This window comes from Strigops habroptila, chromosome 5 (genome assembly GCF_004027225.2).
Source record: "Strigops habroptila isolate Jane chromosome 5, bStrHab1.2.pri, whole genome shotgun sequence".
NCBI classification, from domain to species: Eukaryota; Metazoa; Chordata; class Aves; order Psittaciformes; family Psittacidae; genus Strigops; species Strigops habroptila.
Window position 1 is genome coordinate 37217553 of NC_044281.2, and position 24685 is coordinate 37242237.

At 48.4% G+C, this 24685-nt stretch overlaps 1 protein-coding gene across 1 annotated transcript in view; it reads left to right on the forward strand.

Moving 5' to 3' along the window:
• Positions 1 to 2139: 2139 nt before the first annotated feature.
• COL13A1 (collagen type XIII alpha 1 chain) overlaps positions 2140 to 24685 on the forward strand; it is a 90124-nt gene continuing 67578 nt past the window's right edge. Inside the window, exons 1-2 of the mRNA XM_030486359.1 lie at positions 2140 to 2638; positions 10187 to 10256. Coding sequence (XP_030342219.1) covers positions 2336 to 2638; positions 10187 to 10256 — 373 coding nt within the window. The 5' untranslated portion in view covers positions 2140 to 2335. The remainder of the gene's footprint in view (positions 2639 to 10186; positions 10257 to 24685) is intronic.

Sequence of the window (24685 nt, forward strand, 5' to 3'; positions counted from 1 at the left end):
GGGCTGGTATAAAGGAGAGAAAGAGAGAGAGACTTCAGTGAAACTATGTATAACACAGGCAGGTAGCTGTAGTCATCAGTAGTACAACCCCAGTCTTTAAGTAGCTTACTTCAGACTTCCCTAGGATGCCCAGTATCCCAGTTGCCAACTGTTACTTATCTGCATAGATCTCTGTTTCCCAAACACTGCATCAACCTCTAAGCATCTCCTCTTCATTTTTCACTGCCTGCTTATTTGCTGTGATGGCAGATGGCATCTTAGGTAACTTCATGGACCGTGGTTTCTCTCCGGCAGAGCCACAGCCTCAAATACTTCTTTTCCTTTCACAAAGAAATAGGTTGCTAACATGGGCATACCTGGGAAGAGGCCGGGCAGGGTGTAGGAGATTGGGGTTGGCTGTGCCTCCCAAATAAATAGACACTCTACATGCGCTGTGTCTGTGGGTTACACGGTTCTGCCCCACTCATATGAGAAACTGTTGAAAGGTTGTAGCCATCAGAGGGGTGTTCTCCATGCGTGCCAGAGCAGCAATGTGAATTTGAGCAGTGAGATGACAAGAAACCTGCTAAGAGAAATAAAGAAAGGATTTCCTGCCTCGCAGATGCTAAAACTCTGTTTCGGGAAGCGAGTGGCTGTGAAAGACATGAGGCCATTCGAAGAATTGGGGCTGTGTGCTACTGGGCCCTCCAAGGATTTGTCTGGTGGAGAAGAAACAGCTTGTGCTTGCTTTAACCTGCTCCCAGCAGGTCTGTTTCTTCCAGCTCTCTGAAGCAGAGACCGGGTGAGAGATGGATATGAGTTTTCTCTGCCAGTAACTTCCAGCACAGACTGCACGCAAAATCTTCATTTAGAATGTGTAAATGACAGCGAAAGAGCCTCAAGGGACCCAGATTTTAGGAGACCAATTTACTGCCCAGGTTTTAATGACTGTGCACCACAGTGGGCCCTGTGCTCCCTTGCTGCTGTGTGCTCTCAAGAAGGGGATCAAAGAATGGGCAGAACGACAGGAAGAGGCTCAGCAGAGCCTGCATGTCACCCTGAAGGATAAAATATTGTATGTCATGCTTGGAAAAATTGGGAGAGGTGGACCTCCCTTGCTCCCAAAGAACAGAAAGAGGCTTTGTCCTACGGCACGTATTGAGGAGACTGGTCCCTGCCAAGGGGAGTTTCTGCCTGGTGCCCCATGCCTGGTGGGACATGGAGGGCGTGAGAGGAAGCTCTGCTTCACTAGAGGGCCTCAGTAGATTAGTTCCTCTAACACCCTCAGTGCCCCCCAGGCTCGGCAGGTTATACATCCAAATCAAGCCCAAAAGATTCCCTTCTCACACTGCAGCTTGCCTGCCTGGGCTGTTGCTCCCTGCTGTCCTTTGCTTGTTTTTTGCAGAGCCCTCAGATACCAGCTCTTGTTTCCAGATGTTTCCCTCTGGTTCTCTCACTCTGTCTGGCTGCTCTCCTCAAAATATCTGCGTAAAAATACCCCACTGCTGGTGCCCCCGGACTGCCCCGGGGTCTGCACAGGGGATGCGACAGGCCGTTTGCACCATCCCGTAAAGAGCATTTCTGCTGCAGGGAGGAAAGAGACGCAGGCTGGTGTGAGCCCGGCCTCTGCTTCACAATCTCTTTCCTGCTGCTATAAATAACGTAGGCGAGAGTCACTTCAAAGGGAAGGGCTGGCGGCGGAGAGGTGCTTTGGGGATCGAGCGGGACAGGGGCGTCCTGCTGCCCGATCCCACCCCGGCGCTTTGCATAAATAAATAAATCGTGCAGCTAGGGAGAGGTGGAGAGAGAGGGCGAGCAGAGGAGGTTAGTTTGGGAAGCTGCACAGCTCGCTCATCCCAGCCCCGTAGTTCGGAGGGAGTGTGTCATGTTACAGGGGAGCCACAACCAGCCAGAGCACAACGTCGCCGGAGCAGCTGAGAATTACCTCTCTCTAATGGGGACTTTCATGTGCGAGCTCCTGGCCAGTCTGCGAAGGAACTGAAACTGGCAGTTTAGAAGGAAACAAAACTCGACCAGAGAACCAAAAGACTGAAACACAGGAGGGGGGAAAAGAAAAAAAAAAATCCTGATCAGATTTTTTTCCCTCCCACTTTTTGCTGCAGTTGGATTTTTTTTTTCTTCTTCTGCACCCCTTTTATGTGTGTGTGGTTTGTTTTTATTTTTTAAAGATCTCTCCCATCCACTTTTGTCATTATTGCTGTTATTTGTCATTTGCTGGCGCTGGGATCCCCTTGGACGCTCTTTTTCTATGCCTTCTGGATTGTGCTTCTTGGAGTAGGAGTGAGGCTTTATTTATTCTATTTATTTATTTATTGTTTCTCAGGACAGGGAGGGAATGTTGGAGGAGAAGAGCTGGAAAGGCGTCAGCGAAGCAGCTTTTGACAGGGCGTGCGTGGCTCCCCCCAGGACCAGCGGCGGGGAGAGATGCTGCCGCCTCCCTCTCCTGCTGGGCTCGGGGCTGCCCGGTATCTCCCTGCTTTCTCTGGTGCTGAGCCTCCTGCTGTACTTTCGGACCTCTGATCTGCAGTCCCGGGTGTCCCGCTTGGAAGCGGACAGACCCACACAGCTCCCTGCCTGGCTCTCAGCAGACCAAATGGAGACAGCTATTTTGGGAAGAGTTGACCAACTGCTTGATGAGGTTGGTATCCTTTCATTTTGCATGTACTATAGATTTTAGGCACGTGCATGCTTGCATAGTTGCGTTATCTGTTTGGTTTTTTTTCCTCCCTTAAAAATGTATTTCTGCACAAGTGATGCTGCTGTGTTGAATTGCCTGTGCCTTCAGGTCCCTCCCACCTCTCAAACCTGCCTGGGTGTTTGCTTTCCTCTGCCCCAGCTCATGCTGTGGCTGAGTCCCAGCACTTTGCAAAGGGGGAAACTTCATTCCTGGCACTGGCAGGGAGGGAAGAGCCTCCAGCCCTCTGTTTGGTGACTGGTGACATTCCCTGGCAAAAGAGTTAGAGCTAGGGGTTAAACCTGGGAATTCAGTGTGGCTTTGAGTCCCTGGAAGAGGGACAAGCAAGGCATGAGAGAGCTAGTGTGGCTACGGAAGGAGGTAACTGCTAACACACTAATGTCATGATGGGCTTGCTTTGCTGCAGTGCCAGCCCTGACCTCTTCTGCAGTTCCTGGCTCTTCTCTTTCTCTCTCAGAAAATGAGACACACTGGCACTTCCAGAGCATCAGTGCAGAGCATATGGCTATGCTATGCCTGCACGAGCCCCATCCAAAGTCCACTGAAGCCAGTGAGCTCTTCCTCTGAGGATGGGTGAGAGCTGTTGCTGAAGAGTTTCAGCAGGTCAATAAAGAGGGTCTAAAAGCACAGGTGTTTTGTTGCTGACACCTTTTTCTTTGCTGTGTTGATGCTGCTGCAGGCTGCCCAGGTTTCTCTACCCTGGGCAGGATGAGTATCCTGTAGTATTCCTTGCCTCATCGGGGCTTTGAAGTGATCTTGACATGTGTCAGGGAGCAGATGGTGGCTTACATCTCTGAACTCTCTAGGCATGTCCCCACTGACCTGTTCCCAAGCTCTAGGGGAGGCTTGGGGCTGAGAGTCATGGCTGGGGCCCATTTCTACCCACCTCTGCTTTTCTCTGTTTACTCTAGCCTTGGCTTGAGACAGGCTGGAGATATTCCTCGGCTAGCCCAAAAACTGTTTGTGTTTGAAAAAATCTTATGTGCTCCTATTGCCAAACAAGGCGAGGAACGGGATGATCAGAGTAGCAGCTATTGGGACCTGCCTTGGGGCAGTACTACTTGGCACCCAGGGGGACCTCGAACACCCCCTAGCCCCCCAGCCCTGCCTTTTAGGAGCAGTGAAAGTCTGTGGCAAGGAGTTTAAACCTACAGCTGACAGGCTTAACTACTGTTTTCAGGCGGCATAGGGGCAGTCCCTGGATCAGCTGGGGTGTGCAGCCAAAATTTGTGAACCTCGAGTTAGCAAACACCGTAGGAGCTGAGAGATGTGGTTTCGAGTGGCCTCTTTGGATGAGGAATAAGGGGGAGACAGGGCCCATGGGGCAGTAACCCACAGAGAAAAGGTTTTTGGGAAGGCAGAAGTGTTGCGAGTGGCTGGACCTGTGCCCCCCGGTTGCACCCTTGCACAGGACTCTTTCCCTGCCACCGGAGAGAGAATAACGTGCAGTGGTCCCCTTGTTGCTGCTGGCACAAGTCTCCTGGGAAGTCACAGTTTATCTCTACCAAGTGATTTGAGACATGCCACAGGATGCCTCCTGGGACTGGTGCCCGGGGCCGGATGGCCCCCTGTGTCCTGCTGGCTCTGCTGGCTGCGGCACCTTTCCGCCTTTTTATAGCCTGGCTTAGCAAGGAAATGGGGCTGTCATGATGCCCACATGCCCTGTTTTCCGAGCAGCCCCTCCTGAGCCCCCTAGGGGTGGCCCCACCCCCCTCACAGCTGGTGCAAGGAGCAGCCATGAGACAGGAACTACTGCTTGAGGAATCAGCCCTTCTGGGTACAACGAAGGTTACCAGCTCCCCACTGAGCCGCAGCTTCAAAAATTGCTTGGAGAAAGGTGCTGGAGCCTGTAAAGGAGTAGAGATGCCTGGCCCAGGTCTCCTGTCCCTTTACACCTGGGAAGGTCTGCTACTCAGGAGGGAAGAAGGGCTGTGCCCCCAGGGGAGGGGACACTCCCTGACTCCACTGCCTGCTTCAGCTGAGCTCCTAAACCAGCTGCTTCAGGCCTCCACAGCTCAGCCAGAGGCACTGGTGTGGGCCAAGTGGCTCAACGCACAGGGCGGGGGGCTGCTGGCACACAGACGGTGAGGTGGCATATGGGGCTTTTGCTTAGGAAAGAAAATCAAATCACCCTGGTCCTTCTTAGGGCTAAAATGGGGCTAAGTTGGATGCGTTTCATGGACTGAGTTGTGAGGAACAAGGATGGAGAAAACCAGGGAAGATAAAAGGGAGCAGGGAAAGGATAGGAAAAGAAAAATGAGGAAAGCAAATGACAGTGCTGAGCATGACTGGAGGGAGAGGGGCTGCGGCCAGGCTTGCCATAGTGGACATGAAGGTAGGATATTCATTCCCCTCCCTGCTTAGACCCTCGCTGTCTCTCCCTGCCACATCCTCACAGTTTCCTGGTGTTTCAGCCTTAATGGGTTTCACAGCTGCCAGCTCAGTGTTATCCATCACAAAATAAAGTAGCAAACTTTAAAGAAACCCTGGCTTTGGAAAGAGCTGGTCTGAGCCTGGCAGGGAGGTGGGAGGTGAGGAGAGCCCACAGGCACAGGAGCACATTTCTAGTTCTGGTGGCTGTGAAGATCAGCTGGAGGGATCTGAAGAAGCAAAGTCTGCAAGGGCTGATAGAGGAGCTTTATGGTTATGTTTAGAACCCATACTGCTCTGTGTTCAGAGCTGGAGCATGTGATGCCCTCCAGGCTGTGCCACATTTTCTGCCCAGGCATGGCCCAAAGGTTCCCAAGGGTCTGTGAGCAGCCGTCGGGACACCATACGGATTGCATTGAAAAGTGCAAAATGCCAAAGTCCTGTTAGGTGCCCTTCTTCCAGACAGCAAAAATAAAGCAAACTGGCAGGGAGAGGAGCTGGGTTTGTTTGTTTAAAATTTTAAGCCAGCTGGTGGGGATGTTTTCCTGGTCTTGGAGCCCAGTTTTGGATTACCCACATCTGGCTGGGGCAGTGTTTCCAGCTCAGATCAGGATGAGCAAGGAAAGGGCAGCAGATGCTTTCCCAGAAGCAGCCTGACCAGTGCTGCTTCACTCGCTACTGTGTAAACCTCTGTCTGGTGTCAGCGAATACCAGAGGGAAATTTTCTACTAGGCACAAATTCACTAAGTTTTCCCACAAAAACATCTGTGAGGAATGAACCAGGAACAGGTAGTTCAGGGACAACTTTAGCTGCACATAGGAATTCCTCTGCATTTATGGGATGTCATAAAATCGTACAAAAAGCACGAATAAACTCACTACTGGCATTTGTAGGAGAGGCAAAGCTTTCCAAAGAAGAAAACAAGGTCTTTTCCCATGCTGGCTAACATTTCGTGGTATTTCATTTGCCAAAAGCTTGTCAGGGTGGAGATCAGGATAGGTTCAGTGCTGCTGCTAGGAAAAAAAACCCCAACAGAATTTGTGTGCTTGTAGATATAGAAGTGTACGTGTGTGTAACACAACAGCAGTTATCCTGTAAACCTGGGGTAAGATCAGCTGCCCCTCTGCACTGTGATGAGTGTGCGCAGCCTTTCAGGGGCTTGTATTGAAGGTATTTGTCATGTCTTTAGTGATGCTAAGGGATTCAGGGAGTGCCATGGATGGAGAGGGAGCACTGATCCTCACTATTTTCTAACTGCTTTCCTCACTGCTTTCCCAGGCTCATTTCCCTAAGACTCTGTCCTTATTTATGCAAGCAAAGGAGGCACACCTGAAAACTCCCTTTCCCTCTTAAAGCTTAAAGCTTCTTTTTCCTCTTGCTTCAGCGTCTTAAAGCACACTGCTCAATTCTGCTTCACAGAGTCAGCAAGATTGCTCTAAGCAAATTCCGTCTTGAATTTTAGCTTAGTGTTTTCCATCCCAAAATTATGAGATTTTTTTTTCTTCCAATATCTCTGATAGCTAAGCCCCATGTCCTTTCAGCTGCTTGCAGTCCTTGAACCTAGATGGTGAAACTTCCAAGCTTTCTGCTCCATCTGAGAAGGCTTGCTGCTTGCTTTTGCTCTGTGCCACTTGGTCCTGCGATTCCAGGAGCTGGGCCTTTAAGAAAAAACAGCGAAATTGGAGATAAAACAATAAGAGTTAACAAAACCACCCGCCCTTGAAATCCTCCTGATGGTTGTAATAGATTATCTATTTGAGACATGTTTCTTTTAGCTGTTGGAGATAGTGGTGGGAAATGATTTCACCTCCCCGGGTGACTGCAAACAACTACGTCTGCTAAAGAGCTATTAATCTGCCCCCTTTGAAGAAGTGCCCTCTCTTTCACCTAATCTCAAGTGCCCATCCAAAACAGAAGGGCACTTGCAAGGTTTAGGAGGCCACAGTCATGGCCCTTTAGCGTCAGGGAAAGGTCTCTGTTTCACTGCTCTGTCCACCCAAGCCATCCATGTCCTGTGATGCTAGAGGCGAGTTAACAAAACCCATGGGAAAAGCCTGTGCTAACTTTATTGCCTTTTTCCAGCAGTGTTTCAGCCCAAGCCTTCTGGCCTTTCCGTCTTGCAGACAGAGGGTTTTTCCCCTTCTCTGCACTTGGTGATGTGTGATGGCTGCCTAAATACGCAGAGGTGCACAGTCCCCATGTCAGAACTGGTCAGCTCTGGTCCCAGTCCTGGCAAAGGCTTTTTCCTTTCATACATCACTTTCATATATGCAGGGGAAAGTGCAGCTGTTATGTCACTGGAAAACATGACAGGCAAGACCAAGAAGGCTATGCTGTCAAACCGCTCCTCTCTATAAGAAGCGTTGTCAGCATTTCTGCCAGGGCAAGAGGTAGCCAGTTGCTGCTCTGATGTTTCATGCTCTAGGTGTTCCCTAGATGAAAAAGCAAACTCCAGATCCTGGAAAGGAGATAGCAAACACTGGATTCCCAGAGACCACATTCTTTTATTTTTGCTTACAGAAGTCAGCCTTCCCCTAGAGTTGAATGTTATGTGTTGCCTGGGAGTGAAAGTTTTCTTTTGGAAAGGCCAGTTTTAGAGGAAGGCCCTTTCTCTTTGCTCTCCTGAGCAAAGCCAGCTTCTCATATTGGACAAGGTGGTATTTTGCACACTGGTAATGAGGGAAGCAGAAAAGGCCGGGAATATGTTTTGTTTCGCCATCTCAACCCAAAGTTGAACTGAGGTCTCCAGAAGCCAAGGAGTTTTTCTCTTGCAGTCAAGGTTTGTTTAATAGACTGTGCAGGAAAGTGAACTCCAGTGCTCCTAAATTCCTGGTAGGGTTTGCCTCCCACTGAAGGGGGGCAGTCCCACGGCATCACTGCCCTTTGCACTCCCCAGGGATGTGCAGAGCTCCTGGGCTTCAGGGAGGCACCATGATAGCCAGGGATGGGGAAAATGCCCAATTACTGCACAGTACCAGTGCCTGAGGCTGTGCTCCTAGCCCTGCTCAGCAGTACCTGCACCTTCCTCCTGAGGGGCTCCCATCCTTGAGAAGGCTATTTCAGTTGTCCCAGGTGTTTCCACTACCCTGACCCTGGAGATAAAGTTGTGGGGAGATGCTATTGCTCCTCTTCCTCTCCTGGTCGTGCTCAAGTCTTGCTGGGTCATCACTTCCTTAGGAAGTCCAGTTATGCTGCTCCTCTCCTTAAGCACCAGCAGAGCAACCCAACCAAGGCTTCTTGCAGCAGCATGCCATAATCCTTGCCATTTCCCCTTGGCCCCTAGGGGACCTCTGCACTTTGTGGGGCAGGGATCTGTTGCGTGTTTCCTTGCAGATTTCTGTCTTATAAAGGGCCCTGCTGCAGCCAACAGTGTTCAGACCTTCACTAGTTAGGAAATCAGCCATCACCCCTCCCCTGTGCTAAGCCTGATTCCCAAACATGGGAACCCCACCCAAACGTGGCAGTCTTGTGTTCAGACATTTTGGTTGGCACATGTGTAGATGGAAACGGGAATGCATATGTCTACATGCCAGTGCAAGTGCCCAAATAAAGGCTCTGCTGTCCTATTTGTGCCCATGTTTGACCATTAGCACAAAGTATTTGAAGCTGGGCAGTGCCGCGGAGCACAGCCATGTCATCTGGGAGTGGCAGCTAGATGGGAACATGCCCAAATGCAGAGATTCACATATCTATGCTTTTAAACTGTGAGGGTAAACAGAGATAAAATGCTGTATGGGAACTGGCAATTCTCCTTGCCTGAAACCCTCTCCTTGCCTTGATATCAAATCAACTCACTATCAAAATATTTCAGTCTACCATGCAAAATAAAAAGCAAAGCTTTGAAAATATTCAATTTCTAGTCAGTCACAACAACCCTTACTGATTTTGACTTAAAATAACGAAGCCAGTCCTTTCAAAGTGAAAAAACGGAACTGTTCCAGCTAGTTCTGCCTTCTCTCATCCCAGGCAGAAATGTGTTGCTTTATTTTTTTCCTTACTAAAATAAATTTCGCCAGAATGGATGCCTTCTTGCTGGAAGGTGCTCGGTTACTTGTGAAAATCAAGTCATTTCTATATGATCCTGATCATGGGCTCAACATAAGGCTGTCTCATTGACAATGTTGGCCCTAGTTGTGAAGTAGGTTGGACAGTAAGAGGGTGCAACTGGGATGAACAGTGGGCTTGAGGGTTAGAAGCGAAGAGGGAGTGACTCTTTAGCACAGGCACCCGGGCAGCTCAGTCTTCTCAAATCATCTCAAATCATTAACCAAGTGCAGTTCACAAGTATTAATGAATAACTTATTTGGATTGATTTGCATTTTCTTCACTTAATCGCAGTTATTTTAATAAAGTCTATGAGTGTTGGTGTGGATGCTGTCCCTAAAATGCATTTTGCTGAGGACGAAGGTCAATTTTAATGACATTTCTAGTGAGGGAAGATGGGGTGGCCTCAGATGGGCACGTATCTCCCCTTAAAGACATATGCAGGTAGGGCCAGAAAGCAGAGGACTGACACACCAGCACCATTAGAAATCCAAACACGCTGAAAATTAACGTTTTGACATGATTCCACCGTGTGGAAGTTCTTGGTGGATTTTTTCCTGTTCTGCACTTGGAGAAAAGTTAAGCTTTACAGCCTCTGATGGTTTCAGGAAATGTTGCTGCTGTTTTCAGGCCACCTTCAGCCACAGTTTTTCAGTGGGACCCTTCCATCTGTCCAGGTGTCTCCATGAGCATAAGGAGTCTGCTGCAGGGGGGAAGAGTACCTGCTTCAGAGCTCCATTTTTCATCTGCTGCGTGGGTCTTCTGAGAAATGCGGCTTTCTCATGAGGACACAGCCACCCCTTTATTCCCACTGCTGGCTCTTGATTTTGTAATGCCTGTCAGGAGCACCACATTTGGATGCCATTACGAAACTCCCTCAGCCTGCTTCCAATCAAACCCCACATTTCTTGTTCAAGGCTATGAACTTTAATGCCGTTCTACGTTCCCAAACTGTTCTGCTCTGTCTCTCCCATCTCTGCTTGGGCAGCATCCCCCAGTCCCACTTTTCTAAGAATTTGAGGCTTTGGTTTCAATGGTATTGATGAATCCTTTCGCTCCTTTTTCTCCCTTGACAGAAATTAAAGTTCCATTTGCCAAGGCATCGAGAAGTTCGAGACACACACCAGCGATGCAACTGCCCGGCAGGTAGGGATCTGGGGTGGCTTGCACTTTGGAAGGGCTTTTTTTAATCTATGTCTTGTTGAAAGCTTTTTTAATGCCATGTGGTATACAAATGTAAGATTATGCATGCTTGCGTAATAGTGTGCTTGAGGTATAGGAAATTAATATGGAGATGTGTGTAACAACTTGGGTGCATACGTAAATACTATTTTCTCATGTGACAGAAACAGCAGGAAAAAATGATAAGACATCCAGGCAGATGTTTAGGTAGTCAGTAAAGAGAGAAAGATACATTTAGAAGAAAAATGTTCACGTTAATTTCAGACATCAATTTTAAAGTGGGCAGAATGGCTTTTGGGAGGTGCATCTTTCTTGGTTGACTTGAGAAGGTTCGAGACATATAGGCTAGACCCAACGCCAAAGCTGAACAGCTAAATTTTGGTGAGCCAAAATGCCTCTGGGATGAGAAGATTTGAATTCCTTGTGTTATACAACTATCTGAGGCATCCTGCAGAATAACAGCCTTCTGTTAGAAGTGGCCATTTATCAGGGGGTTGAATGAAGTGGTCACTCAAGGTCCTCCTCACATAACATACAGAAATATTATGGGATTGCTTAATTGCATTATGTTTTTAATCATGCTAATATCAAAAGGCTTTTTGAGACATCTTCAGAAGTGGTTTCAATACAATAAGTGACAAAACATTTGTGAATGGCATTTCATTCCATTACCATGAATCATTCAGCCTTCCTCATTGTCTTTTGATCCATTTGACTGTGTAGCAAAAAACAGAGAAGTACCAGCTACCACTCACATCCAAAGTCAAAGTTTTGGGAGCGTTTGAATATATATGTCCAAACTGAGTAGCTTAAGCTCACCTTGAAAAGAAAGCAGCAGAGAAAGTTGTATCTGGATGAGCATCTGAACGCATAATTTCCATTTTCTGTGGTTTCTCCTTTGGTTCTCTTTGGTGCCCCTATGTGAGGTGTTTGACAGTGTCTGATGGTACACATATCAAAGTGTATTTAAGCATGATCAAAGTGTATTTAAGTATGATCAACAGTATGGGATAATGGTGGATGAAATGATGAAGGGGGCTGTCTTTAGTGTAGGTAACGTTGTCTGGAAATCAGTACGTTTAGACCTGTGTACAGACATAGGAGGTACAGTCTCTTGTCAGATGAAAATGGATTTGTAAAGTGAAAAGGTAAAAGGAAGAGGTAAAGCTGTGCTAGTTTGTGATGGAACGGAACTAAAATCCAGGATCCAGACTTGTAGAACATTGGAAAGTGCCTGATTTGACTAGTCCATATTAGGACTGTTGGACTTTCTTTTTAGTACCAGAAAGAAAAAAACCCACAGGAACTATTTTGGTTTATATTTAAAAGACGATACAAAGGAAATGTCTTCCTAGTATCTCTTCTCCACTGATCAGATCAAAACTGAGTTCAACTGTTTTTAAATTTCAACCTTTTTCCTTCAATGGGAACACAAATCATAGCACTACTCCATTTTCAAGTTCCTGCCTAGACTTGACATATAAATGCCATAAAACCACAGGAATGAATATCCTCCTGGTGTTTCTGAGCCAGCTTGGAGAACGAAACTTAGAACTTGAATGCAGAGCAGAGAGAAAAGATTCACTGATTTTTGAGGCCATCTGAATGTGACCCCCTCCACCATGTGCGTGACGGGTGAATTACTCAAGTATTTCAGCATAAAGATCTTAATACTTGGTTAGAGATAGCCACATCCCTCGCGAAGCCTCAGCAGCGGTTGATGCTGTATTTCTTGTAACGCTTAGGTTATAATGCTCATTCCATTAAGCTCATAGTATTTCTGAAGGACAGCTTTGATTCAGGAGAACAATAACAAAATGTCTCATGTTCAGGCTTCCTTTTTACCTCTCAGACTTGCTTGTCTTCATCAAATATGCTATGGATATAGAACCTACTTGTAAAACTTTCCCCCACCCTGCCAGCTAATCAGTCAACGGAGATGAAGCTGTGTTCCAAAGGTGATTTTGTGGCAGGTTAAGTCTTGATTGGGTTTGGGCAATGCAGAAATGAAGGCACCTTCAGTCAGCCATTGTCTCATCTCAGACCCTTTGCTGTGGGGCATTTCCCTTTGGTCTCCAGGCTGATGCAATGCAGGCTACCTGAAAGCACTATTGTGCTGTTTCAACATGGCCTCTCTTCCAGCCCAAGACCTTGGGAATCCTTTTTTCCAGTGTGTTTTTTCCCTTGTTTTTAAAATGCCCTAAGGACCAGACAATGTGACCCTTGCGGGAGACCAAGGTATTCAGAAGCATTGAGAAGCATCAAGATGTTGCAAGATTTGGTGCACACCCGTTACTTCTAAACACGTTATGTTCCTCACCAAAAATAAATGTTTATCAGAAGTGACATTTGAGTTCATCCCTAACTGTGAGCCAGGTCCCTGCATGGCAAAGAAGGGAAAAAGGAAGACAAGTTCATTTACTGACCTGTTCTGTATGGATGTGGATGTCCTGGGCAGTGTCACCCATTGCCGTAGAAGAGCTTCAGGAGACATGGAGTTGTGAATATAAATGGTTTGGAAAAGGTCAGAGTAGGGGAGTAAGAAGACTGTGAAGTACATGACTGTGTTTTGGCTATCTTGAGTGCGTGTGATAAGGACAGTAGGAATAACATGGTCAGGAAAACAGTGCAGCTGTATTTGTAGCAGATGATAAGGAAATGTAAGTTTCCTTCAGCTGGGAAGTTGCTGCTTCAGATCACTTGGGCTGGGGCTGGGTGTGACTACCTGTGAGTGAGATGTCACTGCTCAGCATTGTGTTTTTTGAGCTCAGAGGTCGCAGTGAGCTTCTCCAGTGGTCTCTCAGCAGAGAGGACACAACCCCCAAGGTTAGCATAACCTTCCTGGGTAATTAATGATGCAGTTCCCTTCGTCTGATATTTAACCTACGTGATTCCTTTTGTACCCACTGTCTGCCAGACTCATCTGCAACAGCTTCATACAGGTTGGGAAAGGGCCCCAAGGCCTCAACAGCATCAATGACTGTACCCAGCTCTTCACCACCCCAGGCACTGCACCGTGCACGGGTCAAGTGTGGACGGGGAGCTCAGCACAGGTTTTGATCCAAGGTCGTTGTGAGCTGGGATGAGACTTGGGGAGTTTTTCCGGGTGTGAGCAGATGCTGGTGAGACCATGGGTCTGATTTCTAGAAGCGAGCCTCCCCTTGTGACTTTTTCTCAGATGAGGGAAATATTTCTTTTCCACATGGAATCTGGATGTTGCTGAGAGCTCAGAAGACCTACCTGGGGCTGGAGGATCCTCTCACAGCTAACTGCCGTCCTTTGATTTCTGCCACATAATAACAAAATTCTGCAAGGGAAAAGCATCATGTTTCAGATTGACCAAGAAACCTAAGCTTTCCTGGTCTGACCCAGACCTAGTTGCAGATCCAGACCCTCTCTGCCCGGACAGTCTCAAACAACCAGGGATTACCACCAAACCCCTCTCCCACAGCCTTCCTGGCGGAAGTGGGTGCTTGTGTGTTTTATATACTGTTACTCTCCTTATTAGACCTTTCCCATCTTCCTCTCTTCAGCTCCTATTTTCACAGTCCCCACGTGGCCATTTTTCACTCTACTGGCTCTCTGCTCCAGTCTTCAATATCCCTTAAAAAAAAAGTAAAAAAAGCTGGCTCCTTTCCCCCTGCCCCCGCAATGCTTGTTTTGGTCCAGTTTCTCCTTGGGCAGATTGGGAGCCTGCAGTGCTGGAGGCGGTCAGCCGTGCAAGCAAGGAAGTGGCTCGGAGGGATGCCGAATGGCTTTTCCATCCCTCCCCGTGGCAGCACTCAAGGGCAGAGGAGGGACCTGGGTTGTGGGAAGAGGCAGCTCTGGCCCCATGGGCTCCTGGGGGGTGGGATTGGCGGTCAAAGGGAGGTTGCACAACCCTGCCACAAACCAATGTGCCTTCTGCTCTTACAGGGACTTAGAGGGTGGTGTGGGGCAGCTGCAAGGATTTTGGTATTGGTCAGGAACTGGGGTCCTCTTGGGATTGTTTGCAAGGGAATGTCCCCTAGACATTCTTCTACAAAATCTCACCCGTGTTCCCTATCTGCCCCAGCCCAGGATGCAGGGAAAGCTGCTTGACCACTTTCTTCAACTCTGACTGACCTAACAGAAATACCAGCAGGAGCTGCCACATCTCACAAATGCTGTTTCCCTTCTTGCAGGGTGGCCTGTGAGAGCAAAGATACAATAGTGGCCCCAGTTGCACCCTGCAGCTGTGGGCCACATGGTGTGCATGCTCAGTCCAGGCATCCTGCTTATCCTCTGCTCGCCTGTTTGGGTACACCCGTCCCATGCTGGCTGGACCCCTTGGCACAGCCGCAGCTGCTGGAGGAGGCCAGCAAGGAACAGTGCGGGGCTGCAGTGGGTCTTTGGCTCCCACCCAGGATGTGTCACCCAGAGCTGGAAGGGCCATCTGGCAGGAGGCAGCAGGATTTCCCATGTCCTGACCCCTGCCTGGCCCCGCAGGCAGCCGGCAAGCAGGAAACATTGGGAAGGGCAAGACCCGGGCTGGCGGACAAGGGGGTGGTGGAGATGCTGCAGCAGGAGAGACCTCTTGGCAATGTGGGCTGAGCCCTGGCCCCGCATCACCTGGGCAGGAGATTGCATCCAAATGGATGCATCCGTTTCTCCCTTGGAATTCTTCTCCCCAGACACCTCTGGGGAGGTGAGCCAAAAACAGGGGCAGCACCAGAGTCCTGCCTGCTCCCCACTTCCACACCGGGGTACTCTGCCTCTTGCCAGGTTGTTTTCTTGGCTTTACTGTTTTCTTGCTGTCATTTTTAACGCAATCCTTTTTCAGCTTGTTGAGGCTGCTCTGACAGATCTGAGGGCTCCTGTGAGATTACAAGCCGGGGCACACCGGTGAGCCCTGAGAGGTGGAGGAGGTGTTTGGGATCCCTGGTGTGGGGCAAGGGTAGGGAAAAGTCACCCCAGCTATTTAAATGCTGACAGCTGTGAGCTGTGTCAGTGGCCCTGGCTCAAAGCCGCGAGGAAGGTGAGGTGGGAGCGTGCACTGAAACACCCGTTCCTGTGGCCCTCCTGGCAGGAGGTGCACTGAACTAGTTGAAGGTCTGTGGTTTTGTGTTTGACCCCTTTTCAGGATGATAAGTCAGCATGGTTTTCTATGCTGACTATGCAAAAGGTGTTCTCTGTTTTAAGTGTCTGAAGGCAGCTTTTTGACAACGTGTAACCAAAAAAATTGGAAAAAAAGACATTTGTCTTAAGCAGCCACTCCTTGCCAAAAGCTTTGAGCTTTCTGAATTGCCTTTTTCCCTTGAACGCACTGGCAAAGCCCTCGCAGCCGGGCTGGCTGGAGAGTGGAGCAATGGAGGGAGCAGTGCCTGGGCTGCTATGGGTGGGCATCCGACACCACCGCAGGCAGAGCAGCATGTTGCCGTGTCAGAAAATGTGATTTGCATCCCCGTGGCATGGCACATCTGGAAGAAAAATTGCAGCATAATCATTGCTTAAATACTTTTCTTTTTTTCTCTGCTTTGTAAGAAATCTCCCTGGGAATTCCATAATTCCCTGAAATTTAAATATGTTCCCCCATCGACATTTTTTGGGCCCTCCAGAGTGTATACACACACTTCACTCTCGAAGGTTGCTCATGCGCCTTGGCTTGCTGGCTGTATTTTGGGTTGGAGTTTGTTTGGTTTAGACATACTGTTGTTTCGTTTGTTTTGAAGATGCAAACCACACAATGAATTCCACGGATTCTGTGAGGAGTTATGAATAGATGGGGATGAACAATTCAGGAAGAAAACAAACAAACAGCTTGTTTGGTCGCTTAACACTCTCTCTCCGAACACGTAGGCAGCTGTGCTCTTACACAACTGCCTGGAGTGGCTTGAGGAGGCACCCCCACCTTGGCTTTTGTGACCTGGAGGTGACTGAGGAATGGTAAGAGGCAGCAAGGATGCTCCTTACACCTCTAAGCATCAACTCATCCAACTTAGTCTATATTTGGGATTTAAAGTTACTTTATCAAGGAGTATTTAATTGATGTTAATGAGCCTTCTGTTGTTACCAGAGTGCAGGCTGGGAGGGCTCATGTAAGCCATTAATAGAGCTGTGAGCACTGCACAGGCTGCAAAACGGCTGGAGGGCTAGCACATCCTTATGGTGCTACCATTCCGGTAGAGTTAGGAAGGCAAAAACCTCTGCCTTTCCTTCTTTATCCAAAATATCGTTAGAAACATCAATGCATTAAAAAGGGAAGGCGCTGAAGCACAATGATGGGCACATGTGCTCTGCAGGAGGGTGGCCTGTTTATTTACACCCGTCTGCTTGTTTGTATAATTCCATCTTACCATGTACAGGCCTGTCTCCTGCATGCTCCAGGACTCCTCTCTTTGTCCTCTTATGCGCTTTCTTGTTTTAAACTTCTTATTTTAAGCTTGCTTTTTATTTATTTTATTTTATTTTATTTTATTTTATTTTATTTTATTTTATTTTAAACTGGCTGGAAGGTGGAAGGAAAATCCTCCAAACACATAGAATTGCTGTGGGTCTTTTTCTTTGGAGTCTGAGCTCTCCCCAAAGGTGAGCATTTGTGTTCAGGTATGCATGAGTCCCGATGGTACAAGCATTAACTTTAATGGTGCTTGTATATTATATCCCAAATGTTATATCCCAGTCCTGGATAAGCCTTCGTTGTTTGGTGTGGTCATCCTCCATCCAGAATTAGGGGTAAACAGGCCTCTTACCCATGGTGCAAAGAAAGGTATCAAGTATTAAATGCGTGGGAAAGATGGAGATTTTGGAGGAAGGAATGGGTGCTCAGCACTGCACAAGAGCAGGTACCTGCTGTGGTGGGCTCCAGCCTGAAACACAGATTGATGCAGGAGAAAACCGTTGTGGCTGTGCTGATTTATATCAGGTGAGAGTGCCTCTGTGACCTTTACCACCCCTGCCAGGCCACATCCGAATAACTGGTCCAGTGGTGAATGGCACCTGCACGCAGACTGGGGCCTGACAGGTTGCCTGTGGGGTGCCCGGGGCGCATTTTGAAGGCTGCAGCAGGGAGCTTCTGCATATTTGATGGGTTTGTGTACAGATGTTTTGTAGAAGTGTTTACACCATTGCGTGCCTGTGCTTACAATGTATATGGTACATATGGGCATAAATCAGCGCCTTGACAAAGCAAGGCAAAAACATCCCAGCTGGCTGGGAAAACCCAAAGAGCACATTGCACTGCTACTGTACGGCGACGGCTTTGATTCAGTGTGAGCGCGCTACCGGGGTGGAGGATTTTTCCCAGGCCTGGGCTGTGTGCACATGGCCGGGCTGGTTTGCGTCAGCTGCTGACGCATGTCCGGGCCCTGCGACGTGAGTCTCGCGTGTGCTGCCCATCCTGGCAGCTTTGTGGCGGCCGGAGGAATGAAGGCGAGTCGCACCAGTTGCCAGGCTCAATGGCGGGGCACGGTGCCTGGCGGCATCCAAGCCCCTTGCGCAAAGCGTGGGCGCCCGCCAGCCGGCGGAGAGCACCGAAAATACCAGGGACGGGACAAGAGAGATGTTGTGGGCGCCAAGTGGCTTGCTCCAAAGCTGTTTGCAAGGAGACTTTGCTCCAGCGCTAATGTTATCCTGCACTCAAGGGCAATGGTGAGGCAAAAAGTGGGCTACTGGCCTGGCCAGTGGCAGGGATGGTTCTGCCTGGCATTTCTGTGGGAGGGCAGAGAGTGGGGCTGCGCAGTGGGATGCAGAGGCCCAGGAGGAGCTCGCCTCTCTGGGGCGTTGGGTTTCGGTGTGGTGACACCCGATTCCCTCTTGGCTCTTCCGGGCATCTGCCCCCGCCTTCCCCCCTTGGGGGCCAAGGGCCAGGGAGATCTGCCGATGCCCAAAGGGTGTCCCAGGGCACGGACCAACAGGAAGAGTGGAGGGGCAGCTTTCCTCCTGCCGATCGCCTTTCAGCCCCTGTGCCAGGCTGGGGCCACAGGTACAGCTGATGGTACAGGGGGAGAGGCAGAGTTTAAAAGGGAGAGGTTGCATCATGCGGGGCTGGGCGGGCTTTGGGAGGTAGAAACCTCATCTGTTAAACACATACCACCCCCCCATGCCCTCCCCCGCCAGGGAACATTCAATCCTCTCTTTGATGGACGTCCAAGAAAATACTTCTTCCACATCCTAAACTTGTTAGCACCAGTTAATCATCTTAACCTTCTTCCCCTCCGAACACACACTCCAATGAGTTTCCCATCACTGGCAGCAGTTAAAGATGCAGTGGCACTTTTCGCGTCAGCCTTCGCAAGGAAGCATACAACCATTAATTATTAAACATCCAGCTGTCCCCCAGGTGGAAGAGCAGAAACCCACATCTCGTGCTCAAACCGCTTCAACGTGACTGTCCAGTGAGTTTCTTTGAGGGTTGATGCACTTGACGCAGCTTTCCCCTTCCAGGAGCTGGACCAGGTGGCTGCTCCTTTGTGCACTGCCTCTTCAACATGCATAGGCATTGTGAAACATAAGCCCTGGAAAAAATTTGCTTGCATTGGAGTGATGCTTCGATGCGTCCCAGATTAACGTTACAAAATGCTGGTAGCATGACGATTGAAAGGTTGGAGAGGCATGCTCACATGTGGGGTCTGTGCCATGCAAACAGTGAGGGAGAGCTGGCTGTGGCATGACGCCTGCTTAACTGGACATCTCCCGTCATTTTGTCTGGCTATTTCTCCCCTTTTCTATGTGGAAACCCACTTGTCGCCCATTGCATATCTTTGCTGTGTTTTCCCCAAAATAAGGTTGTGTTTCAGACAAGAGAAAGGTTACTCCTTGATACATCCATCCCTGCTGCTGTGCCAGTGGCTCTGGTGGGGTGGTGATGTGCCCTTGGATGCTATCTACGTCTTACACATATGGGTTTGTACCACTTGCACAGCCTCCCCAGGCCAATTCACCTCCTGTTCCACAAACCTTCCTGCTCTCCTTGCCCATCCTGTTCCAACCTGGCTGCCGAGGCTTGGTGTCTGTTTCTTCCTCATGCGATGTCTTGGGTATGCAGCACTGCAGCCGGACTGTGCAAGCAGGAGGTAATTAAATCAGCATATTCCCAGGGGGGCGGCTGATTAACAGCACATTTTCCCCACGCCGGGGGGCTGAGACACACACGGGCAGTATCAATCCATCGCTTGCCTCACTCCTTTCCCTTAGGATGCCTGGTTTTTAATTTTTGCTTTTCTTTTTTTTTTTCTTTCTTTCAAATAGAAGATGAAGATTGTATCAGCTGAACTGGAATCTGAACTGACAGAGCTTTGTGCGAGGGACTTGTTTATTATGATTCTGTATTGCTCAGGGCAGCATGTGTGCTATGCTGGGGACCACCCAGTGATCTCATCCACACCACGCTTCCCTTGACATGCGGCTCAACCATCAGCAGGTAGAGGGCTGTGGGCTCTGCTTTGCCTTTGGGAAGGGGTCTTCCTGAGGCTGAACCCAGTACTAGGTGGGTGGACATGGCTGGATCCCAGTGATTGCTCTTTGCTTTTCCTCCTCTATCATCAGCCGCTGCTGTCCAAGGGAGGCGATGCTGCTGGAGGTGATGGCAGCTGCTAGGAGTTGTGTGTTGGTCTCATCCCTAAAGTAGCTCAAGCACAATGGGCTGGGATTATTTTTTTGCCTTTTTTTTTTTTTTTTAATTTAGTTTTTAAATACTAGCAGCTTATTAGAGGGATTTTGGCAGAGGGAGTAATTGTCTCCCAAAACAGCAGTCATTGCCTACAGATTAACTCCCCCTTAAACCCTACCATATGCAAGTGCAACACAGATGAAAGAGGGGTTGAAACCCCATAAGCACCCCATAGAGCTTATGGGTCTGTGGCACAGCCCTGGCCACAGCGAGAGAGCCACGTCTCGTCCCTCTGTTCACCAAGGAGCAATACACCCAGCCCTGACCTGTCCAAAATCCAGGGAGAAGCTGTGGTATTGTGAAGCTGTTGGCATCCCCTGTGCAATGTGATTTAACATGGGCTTAAAAACAGAAGGAAAGGAGAGGAGGAAAGAAATGTGTTTTTCTGAAGGATGTAGTGTCGTGTTTCTTAGCTTACTCCCAGTTCACATGGGTGGTGATCTCTTGCTTATGGATGAACTGTGTGCTTATAGCAAATGTGGTGTTTTGTTTTGTTTTGTTTTTTTCTGGAAAACAGGAGGAGATGGGGGTTATCAGGTGGGGCTGTGAATATTTCTCTCCCTGAATTTCAAAGCCATCCTGGATGGATATCCCTATGCTCTATTATTGCATTAACCGGACTCTTAATGGGCAGAAGTCCTGGAGTTTCTTGGGACAGTAATGGGAAGTGGCTCTCAGATCCATTAGGAAAGGAAGCTACAAATGTGTGACTCTTGGATTGAGGGCTGGTGTAGGGCATGCACTGTCCCTGGTCCCATGTGGTTTGGCATGCATTCAGCCATTGCCGTCTCCTCCACATGAGTTTTTCCATGTGCCTTTCCCATGCAGCACACTGCTGCAGACCTCAGCCCTCATTCCTCCTCTTTGCTCTTTTTTCCCTAGAATAGCGAGGGCTTGCTGTTTTGGTAGGGTTTGGGGCTCTTTAGCAGTGGCTAAAGCCCCACCAATTTTTTGCCAGGCGTATGTCCCTGCAGCGCATGTTCACCACCCCCTCCATGTACTTAGGAGAAGTTTCTCCCTAAATATAATGCCCTTTTCCCCTTGTGCCCTCAGGGCCTTTCCTTTTGTCTGGGAGGAAGAGCTTCAGTGTAACTAGTGTCTAAACTTGGTTGGTTTTCCTCCAGGTTATTTTTTCTCTGCTCTGGAGGCAGGGGAAGATATCTCTTCCATTTTCATTGCGATCTGTTTTCTTCTTGAGATTATAATGGGATCTCTCCCAACCTTTAAAAAATATGCACCTTTATGCCTAAAGAAGAAAAATCTTTGAGTCTCAAACAAGATGGAGGTCCTGACAGAGTTCAGCAAACTTATTCATTGAGTCAAATTTGCCACAGTGAGGAGATGAGAGAATACAGGTGCTTTCCAGACCACACTGTATAGGGAGGCAGCAGTTGTTTGGGTGTTATTTTTTGCCTTTCCAGTACTATGGCTTTCTCTGTAGTGTGTGCTGTGCAAAGCATCTGGATTTGGCACCAGAGGTGACAGGGAAGAGAGCAGTTCATTCTAGGTAAGGAAAGCCGTGAATCCTTTTGTCCCTGTTAGCCAACACAGGTTGTCTCCTGTAACATATGTGCATGCTACCCCAGCCTGGTGCATGCTACCCTCTACCAGGCAGAGCCCTGCGTGGGGGTAGGCAAGCTAAGCAAACCTCTCAAGAGTTCAAGATGTGCTAAGAAATCATCTGCTAGATTTGGATAAATGAATGAATACTCTTCTCTTCCTACACAATAAAACATGCTGAGCAAACCCGCTTGGGCTCAGAAATCCCGTTGCGTTTTTCCTTTTGAAAGGACTAGCATCAGCCCCGCTCTCCTCCACATGCTCTGTTTGGAAACAAGGCAGCGCATCAGGAAAGAGCCTTAAGGAGGAATTTATGGTGTCTCTAATTAGTCAGTTTATTCCATCCTTGAAGAAGAGGATAACGAGCGACAGGGATGCATTGCCGGCCTCTGGAGGAAGAGTGCTGTGGCTAGGCTTATGTCCAACTGCTGATAGGGTAATTAGTGGTAACTGGGAGCTATCAATCACCTCGGGTGGAAAAATGTCTTGGTTAAAGGAAAGACCCTCCCAAACATTTAATAACTCAAAAGGGTGTGAGACAGGGTCTGGAAGACAGTACTGGCAGTCCGTGAGATATTTGAGGAAGGAGTCTATTAAAAGATAAATTGAATACAATGGTCTTTTGTTCTTCCCCGGGTAGGTGACAGAATTTGCTGTTATAAAAGTTGCAAAGTATTTTGGAAGGAGGAAGGAAGAACAAAAGAGTTAGCAGATGGAAAAGAGGGAAGAATAACAAGAATTGGGGGGATGGTGGGGTGTAACAATGCACTAGATATTAAAATTGGCTACTAATTGCAAAAATGATAGAGGAAGAAAATGACTGTATGCGATCTGAAAAGTAGAATGTATCATTTACATTTTAAGTGCATGATCAGAGAATTTATTTAAATATTTATTAGCTTTAGTAACTTCCAACTTTCTACTTTTCCCAGACAACCACATTATGAGAGATTGTAATTTTCAGCAGGAAGTGAAGGTGCTGTAGATTTTTAATTTTTTTTTTTTAATTTTTTTTTTTCCCCCTTTCTTTACCCAGCCATGATTTACTTTGGCCAGTTTTTCCCTATGGTTCCTTCCTAAGTCTGCAGCTCTCTGAGGAATAGGATTTGTACAGGGCCTGACCGAGTGCTGAAGAAGCAGTCAGCTGCTCTATGCAGGAATATGAGACTTCTTAACAACCAGCTGCAGTTTGCAAATTGCTTTGGATCTCCAGAGCTTTCAGACACCACCTACCATATTCTTGGCATTGAATAGGATGTGTTAGAGGATGTAGGGTGGGAGCTGCAGAGAAACTATCAAGCGTCTACTCTGCCAAGAGTGGGGTTTTACTGGAGTGGTAGCTTGTTGCATTGGCATGTGTGTCTTCAGACTAAAGTTGCCAGGTCTTGTAGAAATGTCCAAGTGTTTGAGGTGTACTTCAAAAACACAAAAGGAGCTGGAGGTGGGACTATGAAGGACACCAAGAAAATACTGAAGAAGCTCATTGTGAGTGAGAAGGAGACTTTCCTCCTCACTACACCATCAGAGCTGGTCACACCAGACCAGCAAGGACATCAGGTTCCTAGAGAAGCACTGCAAGAAATCTCTCAGCCTTTGAGGGCTCATGGAGGACATGACATTTCAGAAGGTAAGGGCAAGGCAGAGGTGGTGATGGGAAGGGCCTTGGTATCCGTCTGTGATAAGCTAAATAGACACTCTGTCTTCTGCCTTTACCAAGTTGTCTGCCATTGACTTGTGCAGTGAGCCGGAGATCAGGTTGCTATTTGAGAACTACACTTCAGGAGGCAAATGGGCCGCTGAGGGGGAGCAGTGAAAATCTAGAAAACATGGCCTCTGTGGAGACACTGGGAGAATTAGGTTTTGTTTAGTCTAAAGACAAGAGAAGACTGGGGAACAGGACAGCAGACTTCAAACACATAAAAGGTAACCGCAAAAAGGAGAGAAATAAAAAAAGCTGTTCTTTGAGTTTGCTGTGCATCAAAGGTCATCGACTGACTTAAACAACAACACTGGAAATTTGGGTAGTCTCTAAGAGACATAATAAATATGACCTTATGAGTCAGGGCATGGGTATTGCCTGGACCAGATCACTAGGGAAGAGTGCAGTGTCTCCATCCCCAGAGGACAGCAGCAGGTTAGGGAAATATTTGCCCAAATGGGCTAGGTAGAGACTTTTCTCTTTTGGTTGCTTTGAAGATGTTCCCTCCTCGATTTCATGTCCCTCTCATTCCCCAGGAATCCTTTAATCTCTGTTTGGTTTGCTCAGGAGAAGCAGAAGGGGAAGAGAAAGGGGATAGTCAAGAGCAGCAGTTTTTGGCTGGCGGTTTGCATGAGCCCGGGGGTGTACTGGCTCTTTGGCAGAAGGTGGCGGAGTGAACTTGTGACCATCCCTTTTCAATTTACCATCCAGTGCTCCACACCGCTACTGGAAAACCCTGAGGGGCCTCCAGATCTGAAGCGCAAAATCCCACTGGGCAAGCTGACCCCGTGTGCCCTTCCCAGCCCTGTTTTCTCTGCTTTCTGTGGTGCTAAGTGCTTCAGCATGGCAGAGACAAATGCGGTTGTTTGCTGCCTGGAAGGAGCTTGATGACCCATGGGTGCCTGCCCAAAATAAGCATTGTTCTGCCTGGTGTCAGCCATCCCACTGTCTCTTCCCTGGTGGAGCCAGGGGTGCTGTGTTTGTCCTTGGTACAGCCAGCACCAGGCAGGCCACCAGCTCTTGGCCCTTTCCTGCCCTTTGTTTTTCGTATTTGTCAGAATATTTCTGTTTGTCTATTGTTGAACCCTTGTCTTTGGCACTTTAATCTGCCTAACGGGCTTGCTATGGTTATGCCAAGGGCCCCAGTTTTCCTTACCAAATTCTTCTGGCTCTGGAGGCCAACTGGCTCCTGTTGTCCTTACAGACATTTCTTGAAACAAGTGGATGCTTGGAGGTGCAGTTAGAGTCTGTGGCTTAACTCCAGTATCAGAACCTCTTTTATTTTTTGAGACTACTGCTTACTCAAGTTGATTTTTCTGTGAGGCTCCACCTCATTGGTTGCTTTGGGCATGGCTTCCCATAGACTCCTCTTGGTGCCGTGCTTGAGGCCTTCTCCTTGTCAGGAGCTGGTGGTGGTGGTGGTGCACTGGGATGCTCAGAGTGCCTGAGCAGTGACTTTTATCCTCAACAGCTGCTGATATTAACTGCCGAGTCTCGGTGATGTCA